This window comes from Staurois parvus, unplaced genomic scaffold (assembly GCF_062004578.1).
Source record: "Staurois parvus isolate SC_StPar_1 unplaced genomic scaffold, SC_StPar_1.0 ptg000164l, whole genome shotgun sequence".
NCBI classification, from domain to species: Eukaryota; Metazoa; Chordata; class Amphibia; order Anura; family Ranidae; genus Staurois; species Staurois parvus.
The window spans coordinates 1,280,741-1,303,407 of record NW_028317960.1 but is presented as its reverse complement, the minus strand read 5'-3'; the positions used below and the strand labels follow the sequence as shown (position 1 = coordinate 1,303,407).

The following is a 22,667-nucleotide window of genomic DNA, read 5'->3' as shown; positions in this document are numbered from 1 at the left end:
GTAGAAGTGCCCGGTAGGCAGGAAGGGGGTAGAAGCGTCCTGTAGGCAGGAAGGGGGAAGAAGTGCCCTGTAGGCAGGAAGGGGGTAGAAGTGCCCGGTAGGCAGGAAGGGGGTAGAAGTGTCCGGTAGGCAGGAAGGGGGTAGAAGCGCCTGGTAGGCAGGAAGGGGGTAGAAGTGTCCGGTAGGCAGGAAGGGGGTAGAAGTGTCCGGTAGGCAGGAAGGGGGTAGAAGTGCCCGGTAGGCAGGAAGGGGGTAGAAGTGTCCGGTAGGCAGGAAGGGGGTAGAAGTGCCCGGTAGGCAGGAAGGGGGTAGAAGTGCCCGGTAGGCAGGAAGGGGGTAGAAGTGCCCTGTAGGCAGGAAGGAGGTAGAAGTGCCCTGTAGGCAGGAAGGGGGTAGAAGTGTCCGGTAGGCAGGAAGGGGGTAGAAGTGTCCTGTAGGCAGGAAGGGGGTAGAAGTGTCCGGTAGGCAGGAAGGGGGTAGAAGTGTCCAGTAGGCAGGAAGGGGGTAGAAGTGTCCGGTAGGCAGGAAGGGGGTAGAAGCGCCCGGTAGGCAGGAAGGGGGTAGAAGTGTCCGGTAGGCAGGAAGGGGGTAGAAGTGCCCGGTAGGCAGGAAGGGGGTAGAAGCGTCCTGTAGGCAGGAAGGGGGAAGAAGTGCCCTGTAGGCAGGAAGGGGGTAGAAGTGCCCGGTAGGCAGGAAGGGGGTAGAAGTGTCCGGTAGGCAGGAAGGGGGTAGAAGCGCCTGGTAGGCAGGAAGGGGGTAGAAGTGTTCGGTAGGCAGGAAGGGGGTAGAAGTGTCCGGTAGGCAGGAAGGGGGTAGAAGTGCCCGGTAGGCAGGAAGGGGGTAGAAGTGTCCGGTAGGCAGGAAGGGGGTAGAAGTGCCCGGTAGGCAGGAAGGGGGTAGAAGTGCCCGGTAGGCAGGAAGGGGGTAGAAGTGCCCTGTAGGCAGGAAGGGGGTAGAAGTGCCCTGTAGGCAGGAAGGGGGTAGAAGTGTCCGGTAGGCAGGAAGGGGGTAGAAGTGTCCTGTAGGTGAGGGGTTAATGCGCCTTATTGCATACATTCCAGAAATCAGGGTCATCAGAACATGGCCTTTTTCCCACTTTATACAGACTCCAAATTGTTAAAACCGGGAGGTTCCTCCAATAATCATCCATGATAAGAATGGTAGCCAAGATCATAATATATATTCCTCTCCATAGTTACATAGAAAGAGAAAAAATATATAACTATGGAGAGGAATACATATTATGATCTTGGCTACCATTCTTATCATGGATGATTATTGGAGGAACCTCTCGGTTTTAACAATTTGGAATCCTGGAACCAGTTCTGTGCCTGAGTAGACTGGGGAGTGCAATAGCTGTCTGTGCGGTGATACAAACGCCTGTGTGGCCAACCTCTAATGACAGGGAGATAGGGACTGGGTGTAGCACAAGGCTGCACCTAGTTGATAGCGAGGGAAGCTGTGTGTATGGTCCATTTTATGAGGTGAGCAGCCATCCTTAACCACGGTTAACCTGAGATGTGGAAACCTGCTTTGGATGTGGAAACCTGCTTTGGATGTGGAAACCTGCTTTGGATAGATGACAGCTGGTGAAGCACCCCCACCTGATGATCACATCCGCATGCTGAGTTCCCACCCCCAGAGTACCAAGGAGTAGGTCTTATATACTCCAATGCACATTTATCTGTGTTATCTGGTTAGTGCATAGTATGCTCATTGTTTCCAGCCACGGCAGTCACAAAAGTTATCCGCTGTTCTTTGTGTCACTGCAGTCACATTACTCCGTATGAACTATATCCTACAAGTCTACGTTACTATGTGATACTATCTAGTCGGTGCATAGTATGCTCATTGCTTCCAGCTACAGCAGTCACAAATATTAATCATTGCTTACTGTGTATCCACAGTCACATCACTCCGCATGAACTATATCCAATAAGCTTTGTTGCTGCGAGATACCACTTGTATACTGTTAATATTATATAGTACCACAGTCACAGCAGTCACGAAGGTTAATTATTGCTCACTGTGTCACAACAGTCACATTAATCCGCATGTACTATATCAAAAAAGTTTGAATACTGTGAGATACCACCTGCATACTGTAAATATTATAGAGCGCCACATTTGTACTTTTATTTCTGCTAATTATCACTAATATTAGGAGTGGTATTTTTTGGAATAAGTCCTCCATATTTATAGTTGTAGTACGGGGAGGCCCTCATGACTGTTGTTCGATGTTCTGAGCCTTGTGGCCAATACATCCACCTGAACCTCCATCAGAAAGAGGAGTCACGGCTCCAGATTCCAGGCGTGTGCCTGTAAAACCTGCATAGAAAATTGGGGGGTTCTGGTCCCCCCATCATGGTCACATGTCACTGCAATGTGCTGAGATGTTACCAGGCAGACATAGACACTCCCCATCACCTGCATGGAGAAATAGGAGGAGGAGAGACTCCAATCTACAGAGGGTTGGTGGGATGATGGTGTCGGGGAGGATTTGCTACACTAATAACTCTCTTAGTTATTATTTTATACATTTCAGAGGTTTGTCAGGACTAATCACTTCCTTCATCTTATTTCCAGCCAAACTGAAGAAGATGACACATGACAGATTATCAGGTTAGTAGGACATCAACTTTTCATATGGAATCTCTTCTGGATGAACATTCTGTTCTGTTGTAGTCTGGATCAGTGGTGGAACTACCAGGGTCACAAAGGTTGTACTAGCAGCTTGAGTCACATTGATTAGGATGGTACCCCCTGAAATAAATGTGTTTTGATTTGTTATGTTACTTTGTGTCATACATCACATAAGTGGCAGCAGTATGAACCGGAGCTTATAAAAGTCCCCATAATGGGAGTTAGTGGAAAATGCACCAGTGGTCAGGGGGACCCTTCATGGATTCTCTTTGCTTCTCTGCTCTGGTTGGTGTGTCCATAGTTTGGATGTTTCCACAATCCTCCTGTATTTCATGAGATATCTTCTATTAGGGTTCCATTCTTCGGGTTTATAGTTAGAATATAATATTTCCAACTCTGTCTTATAAATACTATTTCATGTGTCTATGAGGAATAAAATATTTTCCTTTCTCCCATAAAGACTTCAGAAAGAAACACAAAGTGTCTATGAAAGAGGCATTCCAGAAGATTAAAGAATATAATTCCTGTAGGGGGGAGACTGTTCATTTACAAAAAAGATACATCAAGTTACCAATGAGAAAAGGACCCCAGAAAAAAAAGAAAAAAGAACAAGAACTAAGGAGTTCAGGCAGAAGACATCTACAGACCATGGAGAAAAGACCTTCTGATGGATCCTCCCCAACCACAATCCAGGCCCTCTTTGACCCTGATGAACTTGGTTGTATCCCTAAGATTGTGGTGTTAGAAGGACCTGCTGGGATTGGTAAAACAATGACCTCCAAGAAGATCATGCTGGACTGGGCCTCTGGGAATCTCTACCAAAACAAGTTTGACTTTCTGTTTTATCTGAGCTGTAGAGAAATCAACACCATCCCTGGAAACATAAGCCTTGTGGGACTTTTATCCAGAGCCTGCGGACTAGAGAGTTCATATGACCTGGTGTCTCTTCTAGAGGATCCTGAAAGTCAAAGAAAACTTCTCTTTGTAGTTGATGGGTTTGATGAGCTGAGTTGGACTCTGGAGGAGAAATCTGAGGTTTGTCATGACGTTTTAAAAGAAAACCACAAGGAAATAATCCTCCAAAGATTGCTCAGGAGACAGGTTCTCCCACATTCTTCTCTGATCATCACCACGAGGTCACTGGCCATGGAGAAACTTAACACATTCATTGATGATCCTCGCAATGTGGAAATCCAAGGATTTACAAGGGACGATCGAGAGGAATATGTCCATCAATTCTTTGGACATAAGGAAGATGCAGACAAGGTTCTCAGTATAATAAAAGACAATGAAGTTCTGTACACCATGTGTGCCGTCCCCATCACATGCTGGATTGTCTGCGCTATAATGAAACAAGAAATAGAAAAAGATTTGGGTTTAATTCAGTGTAAAACGACGACTTCAATTTACCTTCTCTACCTGGAGGTTCTAATAACCCATCACAGCAAGGAGCAGTCTGTACGCAGGAAACAAACCTGTCTGAAGAAGCTGTGTGCTCTGGCCAATCAGGGAGTTCTGCAGCAACAAATCTTATTTGAGAAGAAAGATCTAGAAAGACATGGACTTTCTCTGTCTGAGGTGGAGTCTGTATTTCTGAATGAGAACATCTTTCATTGGGACATCCGCACCCAGACCTGCTACAGCTTCATCCACCTGAGTGTACAGGAGTTCCTTGCTGCTCTGTATTATGGGCTGGATGATGGGTCTGGGTCTATGGAAGGTACTTTCCTCCCGGAGATCTGTGAAGGGGAATCACTCCGTGACTTCAGTTTACGTCACTCACATTTAGCATTAGCTGTACAATTCCTGTTTGGTCTCCTAAATGAAAATCAGGTGAAGATATTCTCAGAGATCACAGGAATCAACATCTCACTCCGAGCCAGACCTGCCATGATGGAATGGGCCAAGAAGGACATTGATTGGGATCTCCATCCTCAGACCATCTTCTGTCTGTATGAGACTCAGGATGAGGACTTCATTAGGAGCGTCATGTCTGGTTGTTCACGTCTGAAGCTGCAGGGCTCACTTACTGATCGCTTCTTGAAGAAAAGTAATTATTCCAAGGAGCTGAGCTATTGCTTGAAGGCTTTGAAGAGAGAAACTTTTCAGTCTTTATTTTTTTTGTGGCTCACTGTGGATCCGGAGTGGCAGAAAATGATGTCTCCATTCCTACACAGATATCAGGAGGTCGGGTAAGTGAGTGTGAGGATATCCTAACTGAATGTACAGAATGGGCAGGAACCTGCATACAGTATAACGGGGATTATCAGACATGTTCTCCATCTACCACACTTGTTAGAAGTCCTGGGAACTCATTCTTTCCTCAGTCCTCTGCCCTGGGTCACACTGGTGGGATCTTTCCAGCGACATTCTGGTGACATGTAAAGTTGCAGGTGAAATGAAAACACGCAGATTTTATGGGGTTCTCTCTTAATTGCTGCACCTCGAGTCGCTGCAACAACAAAAATACTTCTTGTTCTACTTTTGGGTGATTCTTGAGCTGCACGCCTCCCATAGACTTCAATGTAAAATCACCAGCAAGTCATACATTTGTCTTCATCTTTGTGACTTTGCTGTGACTTTTGAGGCAGTGCTTTATTTACCCCTCACCTCTCCTCCCTGGTCATCCTTGTTTCCTAAAAATGTCCTCCCAAGCACATCCCATTCACACCTGAGTGTAGCAGAAACGCATGTGCCCGCTCACATTTTTCTGCAGATTGTGGCAAAACACATCAAAAATGCATCGGAGCACACATGTCCCCTTCTAAATTGAAGAAAAAGAGAGAAGGGAAAACCAACTGGAATGTATAAAAAAAGTATCAGAACGCGTCAAAAAGTATGTATTTTTGTTGCGTTCATGTGCATTTTTGATACGTTTTGCGGCATTCCAGTGCAATTCTGTACAGAAGAGATGCGGCGTGTTCTGCTTTTTTCTGCGACTGGAACGCACTGGAACTGCAAGCGCTGATGTGAACTATGACATTGACCACCATGTAACCTACTTTCTGTGCGTTTTGGATGGAGATGAAAAGTAACTGAAACGCATGGAGTGTGAACCGGCCCTCAATCTGCTTCCTTTCTGTTCTTCTTTCTTCACAGCTCATCCTTGCAACCCTGCCTGCCCATTGGCTTGTGTGGCGTCGGTGTCATGCGTTTCCATGACACTGGCGACCTGCCTCCGCCTTGTTCAGCCCGCTGCTGACATCATGGGTTTCCATGACACCGGAGACCTGCCTCCGCCTCATCCTGCCTGGTGCTGACATCATGCGTTTCCATGACACCGGAGGCCTGCCTCCGCCTCATCCTGCCCGGTGCTGACATCATGCGTTTCCATGACACCGGAGGCCTGCCTCCGCCTCATCCTGCCCGGTGCTGACATCATGCGTTTCCATGACAACGGTGGCTGGTGTAGGAATGACTTTGAGCGCATGCGTGAGCAGTAAACTGGCATGGTATATGCGCAGGTGACATGCGTTGCCATGACACTGTCGGCGGCTGCACCAATAGGACCACTGTAGGTGTGTCCTCCTTGCAGGTCACATGACAATAGGAGACCCCGCCCCCACATCTCTCAGCAACAGCTTTCAGCTTCTGTTGGGCACATTTCTGCTGCTGGTCATTGTTTCCATAATCCAGCGCTGCTTTCAGCTGACACTTTGCTCCAATCCGGGGAGGACTCTGATATCATGTGACCACAATGTCTATATCCCGGGAATGCAGGTGATGTCATCTGATTATTGCTTTATGCTTGATTGATTTTCACAGATTAACCCTTCCCCCTCCAGAGGATTCCTCCTCCCCCTCCAGAGGATTCCCCCCTCCCCCTCCAGAGGATTTCCCCTCCACCTCAAGATGATTCCCCCCCCTCCCTCTTTATAGGATTCCCCCCACCTCCTTCAGGGGATTCCCCCCCCCCCTTCCTGACCAGGCCATTTTTTGTGTTGCTTTACTTTAACTGACAATTGCGCAGTCATGCAGCGCTGCACCCAGATGAAATTTCTGTCCTTTTTTTCCCCACAAATTGAGCTTTATTTCGGTGGTATTTGATCCCCTGTGCAGTTTTATTTTTTGTGCTATAAGCAAAAAAAAATTAACATTTTGAGAAAAAAAAAATATTTTTTACTTTTTGGTATAAAACATGTCCAGTAAAAAAATTAAAAAAATCGAATTGTGTCATAAATTTACACCAAAATGTCTCCCCACTCCGTGTCTCCACGCTCCGTGTCTCCCCGCTCCGTGTCTCCCCGCTCCGTGTCCCCCGCTCCGTGTCTCCCCGCTCCATGTCCCCCGCTCCGTGTCTCCCCGCTCCGTGTCTCCCGCTCCGTGTCTTTGCTGAGAAATCCCGATACGTGTAAATTAATTGGTTTATGTGAAAGTTATAGCGCCTACAAATGGCGGGATAGATAATGGGATATTATATTTTTACTGGTAATGGCGGCAATCAGCGACTTATAGCGGGACGGCGGCAGACATTCTGACACTGGGGGGGGGAACTGACTTGGTGTCACTGACATCCCCAGTGACACCAATACAGTGATCAGTGCTAATAAAAAGCACCAACACTGTACTAATGGCACTGGGCAGGAAGGGGTTAACATGAGGGGCAATCAAAGGGCCAACTGTGCTGGAAGTGTGTTACTAGGGGTTGGGGGTGTTACTAGGGGGTGGGGTGTTTGTTACTAGGGGTTGGGGGTGTTACTAGGGGGTGGGGTGTTTGTTACTAGGGGTTGGGGGTGTTACTAGGGGGTGGAGTGTGTTGCTATGGGGTAAGGGATGTAACTAGGGGGTTACATCATTTGTAACGCAGGAACGTGTGCATTTGGATTGGACACTCACATTCTGAAAAAACATGCCACGCCCCATGACTGAAAAGTTCTAGAGTGACTTTGGGGCGTTTGTTGCACGCAGGGCGGCCCATTCAGGTGAAGGCCATGTGTGTTTATTTTTGAAAACACGGCAAACATGCAAGTGAGAACACGCGTGTCTGCTATGCTCAGCTGTGAATGGAATGTACTTGGGAGGAAGTTATTCGGCATGACCAGGGAGGAGAGGTGAGGGTTAAACAACAACAACCCTGACCCATCCAAGTCACTTGGGAAGGCTTCTTCTCAGTAAAGTGGCCCTGAAGTGGCCCCTGGTCACCGGGAAGTTGGAGAGCAAAGTGGAGCTGGAAGTCGCTGCAACTTTCATGTCAGGAGAGTGAGAACCAGAGCTAAATGGCCGATCCACAGATATCACCTGATACAGGACTTCTGGGAGAATCCCACCATTTACATCGGATTAACCCTTTCCCTGCCCCCCCCCAATTATACCATTCATCACACACATGATCACATGTCACCCACATGTACCCCATCCCCCAAAACTCTACATGTACTTGTAGCAGAGGATCTGGAGGAGAAAAAGATGGTCTTTGTGTGAAGGTTTTACAATTTGTGCCGAAGTCACCAACATTCCCGGCAATGTTTGTAATATGTGTGAGATGTCAGCTTCCATCTGTGGCCTTTCACAGGGTGAATGTAACATTCCCTGACATTCCATCCTAAGAGAACATCGCCCTAAGAACATTCGACCAGAAGAGCGAATAATGTGTGGAAGAGCTGAGCTCCGTGTATGGAGATTCCTGAGCTCCCCACTGGTAGTGTCATGGATCCCATACTGCAGAGGGAACCACCATACCGAATCCAGGAGATCGATCTCTGTACGTTGTATGTCCTGTATAGGAGATCGATCTCTGTACATTGTATGTTCTGTATAGGAGATCGATCTCTGTACATTGTATGTCCTGTATAGGAGATCGATCTCTGTACATTGTATGTTCTGTATAGGAGATCAATCTCTGTACATTGTATGTCCTGTATGGGAGATCGATCTATGTACATTGTATGTCCTGTATAGGAGATCGATCTCTGTACATTGTATGTTCTGTATAGGAGATCGATCTCTGTACGTTGTACGTCTTGTATAGGAGATCGATCTCTGTACATTGTATGTTCTGTATAGGAGATCGATCTCTGTACGTTGTACGTCCTGTATAGGAGATCGATCTCTGTACATTGTATGTTCTGTATAGGAGATCGATCTCTGTACGTTGTACGTCCTGTATAGGAGATCGATCTCTGTACATTGCATGTTCTGTATAGGAGATCGATCTCTGTACATTGTGTGTCCTGTATAGGAGATCGATCTCTGTACATTGTATGTTCTGTATAGGAGATCGATCTCTGTACATTGTATGTTCTGTATAGGAGATTGATCTCTGTACATTGTATGTTCTGTATAGGAGATCGATCTCTGTACATTGTATGTCCTGTATAGGAGATCGATCTCTGTACATTGTATGTCCTGTATAGGAGATCGATCTCTGTACATTGTATGTTCTGTATAGGAGATCGATCTCTGTACATTGTATGTTCTGTATAGGAGATCGATCTCTGTACATTGTATGTTCTGTATAGGAGATCGATCTCTGTACATTGTATGTTCTGTATAGGAGATCGATCTCTGTACATTGTATGTTCTGTATAGGAGATCGATTTCTGTACATTGTATGTCCTGTATAGGAGATCGATCTCTGTACATTGTATGTCCTGTATAGGAGATCGATCTCTGTACATTGTATGTCCTGTATAGGAGATCGATCTCTGTACATTGTATGTCCTGTATAGGAGATCGATCTCTGTACATTGTATGTCCTGTATAGGAGATCGATCTCTGTACATTGTATGTTCTGTATAGGAGATCGATCTCTGTACATTGTATGTTCTGTATAGGAGATCGATCTCTGTACATTGTATGTTCCGTGTAGGAGATCGATCTCTGTACATTGTATGTTCTGTGTAGGAGATCGATCTCTGTACATTGTATGTTCTGTATAGGAGATCGATCTCTGTACATTGTATGTCCTGTATAGGAGATCGATCTCTGTACATTGTATGTCCTGTATAGGAGATCGATCTCTGTACATTGTATCTTCTGTATAGGAGATCGATCTCTGTACATTGTATGTTCTGTATAGGAGATTGATCTCTGTACATTGTACATTGAGCCATTCACAGGGCCCTTCTATAAATCGCCCCGACAATGATTTCTAGGGCACACACACCATCCAATCTCCAATCTCTCCATTAAATCCAGTATTAAGGACGAGGCTGTGTGGAGATAATAAATCACAAATCTGTCCAAAGGTCGATCTCTTGTGAAATGGTGAGAAACTCGGCCGGAAGGTTCCCTCTTCATTCCCCCTTTTCCTATCTTCCAATATACAGCACAGACCCCCAACATGAAAGGAGGATAGCGGGGGTCTTGTTATTATCAGGACACATATAGAGGGTTCCCCTAAACCTGTATGGGGGGAGATGAGTGGGGGAGGGGAATGATGACTGCAATCCCTCCCATCTCACTTCATAGCCCCCAGTATTGGGATATTATGTCCCATCAATAGATTCTATGACCTCCCCAGTGTGTCTGCACCTCGTAGAGGTTGTCCAGTGTTCAGCAGTGGTGCTGACTGACCTATCGCCCTCCTCCTGCCGGGTCAGGTGTGAGCTGCCAGTCATTCATTGGTGGACAGGAATGGGTGTGTCCAGCCAATGGAGGGAAATCTTAGTGTTCAGAGATCTGGGGGAGGGAAATGATTCCAGGGGTGTGACATCATCACCCCAACATTGGAGGGACCAATTGTCTGCAGAAGTGGGCGGAGATGGGAATGTCTGGACTGCATTGTATATGTTAACCAAAGTGGTGTTCCAGGATTTCCCAGAATGTGTTGATGAATGGAACCTCTTGTGTAGGTAGTCCGGAGATCCTGTATATACAGTACATATATATATATCAGGGGCATCAAACGTTTTGTCTAGAGTGTGACTTCAAAGATCGGTCATAGCCACCAATGACATCAGGACCAGCATGAGAGTGTAGAGCCGGAGGGAAGGCAGCCATGTGGGAGGGAAATGTTGGGTGTTACATTGTTATCGTGTTGTCAGAGGTCATACATTCCTGGTGGTAATTATTGTCTCATTGTTGGGCTTAGGTTTCATACATGTACTATTTCCAGTAAAGATCGTCCGGGAGAGGACAGAGCAGAAGATGAATTGTCCTTCTATTGGAAGTATAAAATGGATCCTGCTGATCTTTCCTTTCTGAGGAACCCGGAGAGTAAAATTCAGACATTACGGTAAGTGAGATCTGTGATCCTGCAGTGATCGGGAAATGTGACGTCTTGTGATTGTTCCCGTCTCTCGGTGTTTCCTGATATCTCTGGGTGTCCTCCATCCTCACCGATGTAGAATCTTCCATCACCTTCCTCTTCTCATGTCTTCTCCTCTCTGAGGGAATCTTTCTCTCTGTGATCTCCTCCATGGGATTTGGGGTTCTCCTTGAAGTAGACCTGTGAGCAGGCTTTGTACATATGGAATGAACATCCCTATCCATAACAAGCAGGAAATAGGATCCAATACAAACCCTTAGGGCTCGTTCTCACGTGTGATTCTGAAGGAGGAAGCAATGCTCACTAACACTCCTGTGACGGAAGCGTAGGCAGGACAGAACACGCAAAGAACATGGGGAACACACAAAGCTTTATTGAACCATGAAAGATACTCAACCAGGACAGTTCAAGGCACTCCGCGACATGCGGCTTGTAGGGATACCCACGGTAAGCGGGCTCACAGGGACTCAACGGAACTTGGGCTGTGGAGTCCGGCCTCAACATCGTGCTAGGGACAACATCAGGCTCACGGGGACTCAACGGGTAGCGATGGCTCAAGCACTCAGGGGCATCACAGGTAGCTATACTCCGGGCACGCCATGGGGCGGTCAAGTAAGGGTAGTCTGGACATGCAATAGGGGCAGTCCAGGACACGGGTGGTCGGTGCGCACACCAGGGACAGTCCAGGACACGGGTGGTCGGTGCGCACACCAGGGACAGTTCAGGACACGGGTGGTTGGTGCGCACACCAGGGACAGTTCAGGACACGGGTGGTCGGTGCGCACACCAGGGACAGTTCAGGACACGGGTGGTTGGTGCGCACACCAGGGACAGTTCAGGACACGGGTGGTCGGTGCGCACACCAGGGACAGTTCAGGACACGGGTGGTCGGTGCGCACACCAGGGACAGTTCAGGACACGGGTGGTTGGTGCGCACACCAGGGGCACTCACAATAGGTGACTTGCGGACGCTCAGCAGCAGGCAGCTTCCAGGGACAAAGCAGTCAGCAGGGAGGACGGCTTCCCAGGGGCCCAGCAATCGGCAGACAGGGTGGCTTCCCAGGGCCCCCCAGCAATTGGCAGACAGGGCGGCTTCCCAGGGCCCCCCAGCGATTGGCAGACAGGATGGCTTCCCAGGGGCCCAGCAATCAGCAGACAGGATGGCTTCCCAGGGACCCTCCACAATGGACAGTGGCCCTCACAGCGGCCAGCTTCTCCAGGGGCCCAACGATCAGCAGGCAGGGGCCCTTGCAGCAGCTAGGAACAGAAGCGGGAGTCATGGCTGTGGGGTCTGACCTTTGAGGAGGGGGCTCATGCAGAGCGCTCAGCGGGGATGGCTGCGGAGGCTCCCACCCTAGGGCATTCAGTGGAGGGCAGCGGGTACTCCCAACCCTGAGGTATTGCAGAGGGCTACAGTCCTGACCTTTTGGGGGTCTGCAGAGTGCGCAGCGGGGATGGCTGCAGAGGCTTGGTCCCCCACCCGAGATGATTCCAGCAGCGGTCCCTTGCCAACCTTTTTAAAGCTGTGCGGGACGCTGCCGGGTTGCCTCGGACACGCGAAGGGGAGAGCGGCCTTTGTCCCCAGCTGCTTTGCGCTTTCATGTAAGCTGTGCAGGACAGAGGAATCTTCAAGGGGGAGGGAGGGGTGGAGGGAAATGGCCGAGGGACAGCAGGCAAAGGGGGGTGGGGAACGCACGGGCACTCTGTGACAACTCCTCTGGCATGATGACGTCTTTTCATTGTGTTTTATGAATGTTGGATAAATAAATCACATTCACTATCGCCACGTCGTCACTCTCACTATGGCTGTGTCGTCGCTCTCACTATGGCCGTGTCGTCGCTCTCACTATGGCCGCGTCGTCGCTCTCACTATCGCCGCATCGTCGCTCTCACTATGGCCGCATCGTCGCTCTCACTATGGCCGCGCCGTCGCTCTCACTATGGCCGCGTCGTCGCTCTCACTATGGCCGTGTCGTCGCTCTCTCTATCGCCGCGTCGTCGCTCTCACTATCCCCGCGTCGCCGCTCTATCGCCGTGTCATCGCTCTCGCCATTGCCGTGTCGTTGCTCTCACCATTGCCGCGTCGTCCCTCGGCTCTTCTTGTGTATCTGACAGGCGTGATGACGTCTCCACCTTACACGTTACGTCCTAGGCGGGGCTTCATCGTGTCTATTTGTGCTGAAACACATGTTGTTTGTTTGAAATGTGTAAATATTACCACTTTAGGTTTAGAGAGTCTCACTTCTAGCGTTGCACAGCTATCTTTACATCTTTCCTGTAAGGAAGCTGTCACTGCACATCACCAATCATAACTAGCCGACCACAAGGTAGGTTTTTTTGTATGTGTCTAGGTTGCTAAAGTTTGGGTGGTCTCACTCATCATGCTGCAATATCAATCACTTTGAAGATATCTCGTCTATATTGTTTTTATAACATTGTAATATTCCTGTATATTTGTGTTAAGCACACATTGATAGTTTAACCGCTCCACCTCCGGAAGCTTTTACCCCCTTCCTGACCAGGCCATATTTTGCTATTCATCACTGTGCTACTTTACCTGGTAATTCCACGGTCATGTAACGCTGTACCTAAATGAAATTTATATCATTTTTTCAGACAAATAGAGCTTTCTTTTGGTGGTATTTCATCTCCACTGGGTTTTTTATTTTTTGTGATATAGATTAAAAAAATCTGAAAATTAAAAAAATATATATATTTTCTAATTTCTGTTATTAAAAAAATCCAATAAATTTTGGCCAGAATATACTCTGCTGCATGACTTTGATACAATAACTCCCAGTAAGTGTATATTAATTGGTTTGTGTGAAGTTATAGCGTCTACAAACTGTGGTATACATACTGGAATTTACACAGCTTTTACTTACTGACTGCCCATCACATTTCTTGAGGAGCTAAAATGCCGGGCAGTACAGCCCCCCAAATGACCCCTTTTTAGAAAATAGACACCCCAAGATATTTACTGAGAGGCATGTTGAGTCCTTGGAAGATATCATTTTTTCCACAAGTTTTTTGGAAAATTACAATGTTTCTCCTTTTTATACAAAGTTGTCACTTAACTGATATATTAAGAACATTATATTAATAAATAAGAATTGTGCTGTGCTGCCCCTAGTGACCAAAAAATAAACTAATAATAAATAAATCCCCCCTGAGCATCAAACACAATGTGTAAATGAATGAATCTGTTAAACAAATCAGTCAATAGTAAATAAGAAAAGCGTCTGAGCCACTAAGCCCAAATGATATGTGAAACATAATAAACACCCGGCCGAGCTATAATAAACACCCGGCCGAGCTATAATAAACAAGGAAGTGTTGGCCATGAAGTGGAGGGACAAGAGAAATGTTTACATCCTGTCCACCATCCACAATGACAACTTGGTGGAAATTCATGGAAAGATGCGGTCCCATCCAATAACCTGAATGCATCCACGATTATAGTCGGTTCATGGGGGGGGGGATTTAAATGATCAGATTCTACAGCCCTATTGTTCAGCAAGAAAGTCCCTCTTCTGGTATAACAAAGTTGCAGTTTATTTTTCCCATTTGGCCATTTGCAATGCGTTTGTCATCTACCAAAAGTCAATGGAAAGACCCACCACCTTCCTCAAATATATAGAAGAAATGATCACTGCCCTGATCTACCAGCAAGGATCCCCCCAGAAAACATTCGCTCTGATTGTGTGAGCAGACTTCACGAGCAACATTTACCAGAAAACATTCCATCCGCAGAATCAGGAAGAAGACAACAAAAAAAAGTTGGGTATGCAACAGAAGAGGAGTTAGGAGACCCCAGTGTTCATTGTCCCCAATGTCCCTCCCATCCGGGCCTATACATCGGAGATTGCTTCCGACATTATTACACGTCACTAAAATATTAGTTCCCCTTATTTTTACCATCCTGCCATTGCCCAGTTTCTAAAATCCATGCTGATCATTTGTCTGCAGCCTTGATGGACCATGTCTCTGCCTTCCACATTGACTGACCCTGGCCTGGTTACCGACTATGCCTCTGCCTGCCATCTGGATTGTTTGTAAACCACGTTTCTGCCTTCCACCTGCACTGACCTCGGCCTGTTAATGGACCATGTTTTTTGCCTGCCGCTTGAACTGAACTTTTGCCCTGCTACTGTAGTAGTGGGTACAAGATAACTCCGGGGTCTCACATATGTGAGGGGCTTCAGAGGTAGAGAGAACTAGTTTTTGGTTGTCACCGGTGATAGGACTGATGTCTGTCTGTAGCCAACCTGTCCTCGCTCCTCTTTAGCACCGGATCCGGGGAAATAAAGCCATTGACACAGAAGTGTTGTAAGCCGTATTTCTGAAGTGTAATCCTGTGTGTTCGGGGTAATATACAGAAACAAAATAGACGTCTCTTAGTCAGGATAACCAATAAAGCATTACACTCTTATCAGTATAGTTATGTGAAAACAGAAACTACAGAAGCTGAGGGGCCCCATATAAGATATTTCCATTTACACAGAAATGAGAGCAAATTCCTGAAAAACAAAACTTAAGCTGTTCTATATCTAACATGGAGGCATTATATAGAATGGATGCCAGTTTAAAGATACATCTCCTTATAACCGGGCTTTGTAATTCCCATCAGGGTCTGTTAGTCCTGAGGCTTCGAAGTGATTGGTTGTGATAAAGTCTCTACCTCTGTGGCCAGGTCTTACCTGGCTGAGGCCTTAAGAATGATGTTCCTTCCTGCTGCCTGAACCAATACTGTGCTGTCTGTATGGACCCAGGACTTTTTATAGACCATGTTCCTGCCTGCTACCTGAACCAGTAATTTGGCTGTGCTGACCATATCTCTGCCTGCTGCCTGTAATGGACTTTTTTGGACTATGTTCTGCCTGCTGCCTGGACACCAAGTCACAAACTATCTTGCCACTGCTCCCCATGTAGTCTGGGCATCCTGGGGTCTCTATGTGACAATCTTTTCCCTCGTAATTCTGAAAATGACATGTATAGCCTGTTGCCATCTCACAGGTCTTCTACATATTGACCCCAGATCTGGCACGCTTGCTGGGGAGATACTGTTTGAATGCAAGGAGGCCAGAAAAATTAATGAGGGACTCATCCAGGCAGAAGTTTTGTTGGGGAGTATAGACATCATAAGGTGATTTGCGAGGGGATACGATCAATTTCTGTCTGTCTGTAGCCCAACCAAAGCATAAATCACATTATATTCTCATATCTATGCCTGGCCATGGCAGCAGCAAACACGGCCATATGATGAATCGGGTCTGTGGACCAACATGGCTGCTATTTATTTATTTTAGTAATGTCCATCTTGAGGGTTAGGCCTAAAAAAATGTAAGCTTGGAAACCGTAATAGGTTTTCATGCAAATCATCTGGCAAGGTTTGAATTTGAGTCGGCAGCGATGTACTGGTCAGCATATAAATTTCTTTGGTCCACAATTCATTCACACAGATCTTCTGGAAATAAAACACCAAAAATCAAGGGGAGAAGTTACATTTGCTGTTTCTACCTGAATTCCGGGTTGGGCATAGAATGAGGGAAATACGGGGGCTGCAGAATTTGTGGGCTGCTAGTCAGGATTTGCAAGCACATCTGGAAGGACACTAGGGGCTCTACGGGCCTGTGTGCAAATTCTTGGTGTCTGCAGGGCAATACTTGCGCTTGTCACCGTACCAGCTTGTACTGCACTTATGGGACTCGCCATGTCACCAAGTCATACTGCAGTGCTGGTATGTAAAAGACCAGGATGTACTAGGCCACTGGTGCTCGCCAGTCCACCAAAAGGCAGAGCGGCACTAGTACCTGTTCTCTTCTGCATATGAGAATCCTGTAGGCCTATTCACTAGAGTACCTTTCTTTGGACATTTTGGCCACTAAACTTATAGGTACCTAGTGTGACTCACGGGAAAAAGAGCACGTGGCTGTCAGGGACTGCTTGAACCACTACAAATAATATTTACCTGCTAGTGCTAGTAGAGATCAGGCCTGATCTTGCTAACGCTGCAGTTTTTTGTAATGTAAGTGACAGTGTGTCTGTGTGCTCCAGGTAAACAACAGGTTAAATGTGATAGTGATAGTGTGGAGGGCAATCTGATGCTATCTGGGAAGGACATGAGCTAACGCTATCTGTAGTCACCCGTGACACTAATACAGTGATTAGGAAAATTCTGTACACTGTAATAATGACTCTGGTGACAGAGCAGTAAAAGGGTTACCTGGGGGGGGGGCAATAATGGGGATAAAATGTGCCTAGCTGTGTGTCTGAGTGTAAAGTGTGCTGCTGTGACTCAGATCTGCTCTCTTCTCTCTCTGGAACAGAAAAGGACTCCAGCAGAGAAGATTGGGTTAGTTCCTGTGTCTGTGTTCTGTAGACACCGGCACAGGATGAGATCTGATTGACCTCATTGTCCTGGATCTGGTGACTGATCGGTGCTGTACCTAATCACAGCACCGCCGGCCTTGGAACACGCAGGGAGCGCGGATCACGTGTATACATGTGATTTTGTGCCTGGTGGGCAGTAAAGCTACAGGAGGCGGTCACCAAGTGAATAACAACATAAAACATTCATATTTTAGGTATAAGGAGTCTCACTTCTAGCGCTGCACAGTTATCTTTCTATCTATTTGGTGTTAGGATTTTTGTGGATTAATTCTTTTATGTTCAGCTGCTTAATATATGTCATTTGAACCCTTTTTTGGCTGCTCAGTGCCATTATAATGTTGCCATTTCCTGCCTGGCACTGTCAGTATTGCTGGCTGCTCGATGATTTTGCCGGCACACAGAAGTGAATGGAGTTCCCACACGGCTGTTCTGTACAAGCAGAAGTGTCTGGAGCTGCTCTGTCCTCGTTCTCTATGATTTCCCAGTGTATTCTGGGATACTGGAGCCTCCGCTGTGTCTCACCCAATACCCGGGTAACATGTAATAAATGCTTTACTAACACACCATAAATGCCCTCGGGGCTGATAATGAAGAACTTTGCCCTTTCCCCTCCCCCCATTCCCCCTGCTTACCTGTTACTGTGTTCTGCCCAGTAACCATACTCACCTAGCCAGTGGATCCAGCATTGAGCTGCTGGGATCCTCCTCTCTGCAGCCGCTGCACGGGTTCAGCACCGCCATGTTGCCTCTAACAGCTGCCGGCTCTTCCAGGTGCTGCTAGGCCGCCCCTCCCCCTTACTGAATGGGACTGCACATCATATATCCCAGGAGGCACCGGGGCAGACCGCCATTCACCTAGACTTATTCCAGAAGTCAGGGAGGGGGGTGGCCGACCATATGTAACCAAACAACAAAATCTGATATTGATGCAGAGGGGGGATGGGGAGGAGGAAAGTGCCACGGGAGGGTGAAGCCCCAATGCTACTGCTCCTGTGTGAACAGCTCTGTGTGGTACCATTGTAATATTCATGGAAGGCAATGATGGGCAGTTATGAGGATTTAGAAATGCTGAATAAATGGCACATAAACACAGGGTATTGACACACATGTGAACGAGACCTTGCTGACCCCTGTACCTACAGACACCATGGATCAATTCATCCTCATTTTTCACAGAATATCCAGTGAGGTCTATCAGGTGGGTTTCAGTAATCTGCTCCCCCCTCACCTCTCACTCCTCTGAGTCAATCAGTTGTGAGTGGAAATTACAGCTTGAGCTACTGAGCTCTGGAAATAACATGGTTTGTACAGTGATCCAGGAAGGACAGGCGGGCAAACATGTGGAAATGTGATTTCAGCTCCACCTGCTGGCTTGAAATGTAAATACAAATTATTTATATACAATATTTCATATTTACAAAAGGCCGTCCCATCACCAATACAACTCATACTCCCGAAATATCATCTGTCATTGTCTCCCTTCTGCAGGATAGTAATTGTTCAATCCTGGAAAGTTACCCATCCCCCATCACTACAAGAAATGATGAACATCCCTAACTCCCATCCCCTTTATGAGTCCTTGTCTGCCATACAAAGTCCCCAGGCTTCCTCTGTCCTGGCTCTGGGCAGTGAGTGCCCATCCCCCCTCTCTGCTCCTGGTGGGGGTTCTGTTCAGGTATGAAGGTGGTATCCTATGGACATCACCCCTCCGGAGTCCCTCCACAACCACATATTATACTATGTAGAGCTGGGCAGTCGGCTTCATCTTCTTGTATTTTGTTCCTTTCTGTTTGGTTTCCTCATTACAAACGATTTCTCCATAAAATGAGTAGAGCTCTCCTCTGGTGAGGATCGTCCTCCTTATATTCTCCATCTGGAGGGTTTGGCCGATTTTTTTGAATTCCAGTTTTTCTGGGTGAAATCAACAAGAAAGTGGACTTTGTGTGTCATGTGTGTCTGTGCTATGAATTCTATCTGCAGATGTGTGACTTCACCAAAGACTTCTGGATCATCTCCTGACCAAGTTCCCCCTGAGTCCCCCTATGTCAGGCCTTGTCTGCTCCTGTTCAGTATCTGCTCATCATTTCTCTGTGTGATCTCAGTAATGATATGGGAGACATTCTACTCCAGAGACAAGCTTCCTACAGAGTGAATGGACTGCTGGAGAGATCTACACCCCTCCCCCTTCCATGGATCATCAGAAGGGGATTTACTGACTTTTCTCACCTTGGTGATGGGACCCCATTATCTTCTTCCTTCTTTCTTTTCTATGAGTTTTATGATGACCATACCCTAAGAGTTGTTGGTTCTTTCCCTAATATACTCTCATGTGTCTGTATTTGTCTCTGCAGGTTGGTGAGATGTGGTCTGACTTCTTCCTGCTGTGATGATCTCCGCTCCATTCTTATCACTAACCCATCCCTTACCAGACTGGATTTATCACGTAATAATCTCCAAGACTCTGGAATGAGACTTCTGTGTGAGGGACTCCGACATCCTGGCTGTACTCTGCAGGAGCTGAGGTGAGAATTCTACTATAAATGATCTCATATTCTGCAGGACTCTGATATAAATCTTCTATGTGAGGGACTCCGAGATCCAGGAGATGAGGGGGGAATTCTACTATAAATGATCTCATATTCTGCAGGACTCTGATATAAATCTTCTATGTGAGGGACTCCGAGATCCAGGAGATGAGGGGGGAATTCTACTATAAATGATCTCATATTCTGCTGGATTTTCGGATAAAACCTTTTGTGGGGGATCCAGACACGTTCCTTAGAACATCAGATGTGTACTGACTAGTAGGGATGAGTGACTCTGCTCGGGTTCAATACCCTGCAGGGTCGTGATAAGTCCAATTGAAGGGGGAAGAGTGAGCACCCCCAAACCATACTAGGCCACATGCCTTCAACCGGGGGTGCTTTTTGGCAAGGGGGCTTCCCTCCAAAGCCCATTGTCTTCATGTTGATGGAGACCAGGGCCTCTTCCCCACAACTCTTGCCCATTGGTTGTGGGGATCTGCAGGTGGGGGGGCCTATAGAAATCTGGAAGCCCTTTAACAAAGGTTCTCCCAGGTCCCGCCCTCCATGTGATTGAGTATGGGGTTCAGAGTAATAATACTGTAATATTAATTTTTGATATCTAAATTTTAATTCAGTCTCCAGTAAGTTCTGATATATGTCTGGCCAGGATATGTGTTCCCTCTACTTGGATGTGAATGGGAGAAGGTTTTGAGCTGAGTAGTAACAGATGTGAATTATTTGTGTCTGGAGTCGGGTAATTACAGAAGGCAAAGTCTAGCTTACTGAAGTTTATGTTTTCTTAAAGCAGACCTATGTGATGTATACTTTGTTATGATTTCATCTAATGAGTCTGAGAGTTTACATTGTAATCCAGAAGTCACAGTTGTTCAGACAGCTGTATTCTACTATGTAACATATGACTCCAGTTTTACTGCCTACCGAGTTACTTGGCAATCATGTTAATTAGTCTAGTTGAAGCTACCAAGAACACATTACAGGAGCTTAAGTTACAGTGGGAGGTGAAAAGGGGAGGAGTTAATGAGTCTGCAAACTTGAAACAAAAGTCTGTGGGAGGGCGTGGCTTCTGGAGCCATTTTAAGCACATGCTTACACATAGGACACTCACACTTCCACAAAGGACACTCACCTGCACACAAAGGACACTCACCTGCACACAAAGGACACTCACCTGCACACAAAGGACACTCACACTTCCACAAAGGACACTCACACTTCCACAAAGGACACTCACCTGCACACAAAGGACACTCACCTGCACACAAAGGACACTCACCTGCACACAAAGGACACTCACACTTCCACAAAGGACACTCACCTGCACACAAAGGACACTCACACTTCCACAAAGGACACTCACCTGCACACAAAGGACACTCACCTGCACACAAAGGACATTCACCTGCACACAAAGGACACTCACCTGCACACAAAGGACACTCACACTTACACAAAGGACACTCACCTGCACACAAAGGACACTCACCTGCACACAAAGGACACTCACCTGCACACAAAGGACTCTCACCTGCATACAAAGGACACTCACACTTCCACAAAGGACACTCACATGCACACAAAGGACACTCACACTTCCACAAAGGACAATCACACTTCCACAAAGGACACTCACCTGCACACAACGGACACTCACACTTCCACAAAGGACACTCACCTGCACACAAAGGACACTCACCTGCACACAAAGGACACTCACACTTCCACAAAGGACACTCACACTTCTACAAAGGACACTCACCTGCACACAAAGGACACTCACCTGCACACAAAGAACACTCACACTTACACAAAGGACTCTCACCTGCACACAAAGGACATTCACCTGCACACAAAGGACACTCACCTGCACACAAAGGACACTCACCTGCACACAAAGGACACTCACCTGCACACAAAGGACACTCACCTGCACACAAAGGACACTCACATGCACACAAAGGACACTCACCTGCACACAAAGGACACTCACCTGCACACAAAGGACACTCACCTGCACACAAAGGACACTCACCTGCACACAAAGGACCCTCACACTTACACAAAGGACACTCACCTGCACACAAAGGACACTCAACTGCACACAAAGGACACTCACACTTCCACAAAGGACACTCACATGCACACAAAGGACACTCACACTTCCACAAAGGACACTCACCTGCACACAAAGGACACTCACCTGCACACAAAGGACACTCACACTTCCACAAAGGACACTCACCTGCACACAAAGGACACTCACCTGCACACAAAGGACACTCACCTGCACACAAAGGACACTCACCTGCACACAAAGGACACTCACCTGCACACATGCTTTAACACAAAGAAACTATATATTTTGCTTTCATTCAAGGAACAAACAACTTATATTCTTTATTTTTAATTTTATTTTAAGCTACATTTCTTTTTGTATTTAAAATTGTTACTTTTGTATTGACTTTGTATCTTCTGTGTGTGATCAAATAAAGTCACACTGTTTTTTTCTTAACTGGCTCTGAAAAGGATTTATTCCTACAATCACCTACAGACACAGGAATACTAATAGAGGTTTTTTTTCACAATTAAATAAAAATGTCAATTTTGTCCCACATGATTAAAAAGACTACTGCCTGTAGCAATCATGCACACCGCGATGGACACGGTCATCCATCTTGTTAAGAATGTTCCATGTTATAACATCTCTCTACCAAAACAGGCTTCCTCCTCCAATTTCCCCCACTCCCTCAGGAATGTGGTCGGTGTGTGTATGCAGAGATCACAGGCAACAGACTCTTTGGGGGGGCATCATGGCTATAGACCTCACTAGCTAGGTGCCCCCCCTGTCTACAAAACTCTTGCTGGAGGAGGGCTTTTAGA

General features: G+C 46.7%; 1 protein-coding gene across 1 annotated transcript in view; it reads left to right on the top strand.

Moving 5' to 3' along the window:
* LOC149462971 (NACHT, LRR and PYD domains-containing protein 12-like) overlaps positions 1-22,667 on the top strand; it is a 48,703-nt gene that overhangs the window by 2,693 nt on the left and 23,343 nt on the right. The window contains exons 2-4 of the mRNA XM_089676115.1: positions 3,104-4,835; positions 10,676-10,819; positions 19,596-19,766. Of these exons, the coding sequence (XP_089532241.1) occupies positions 3,104-4,835; positions 10,676-10,819; positions 19,596-19,766 (2,047 nt within the window). The remainder of the gene's footprint in view (positions 1-3,103; positions 4,836-10,675; positions 10,820-19,595; positions 19,767-22,667) is intronic.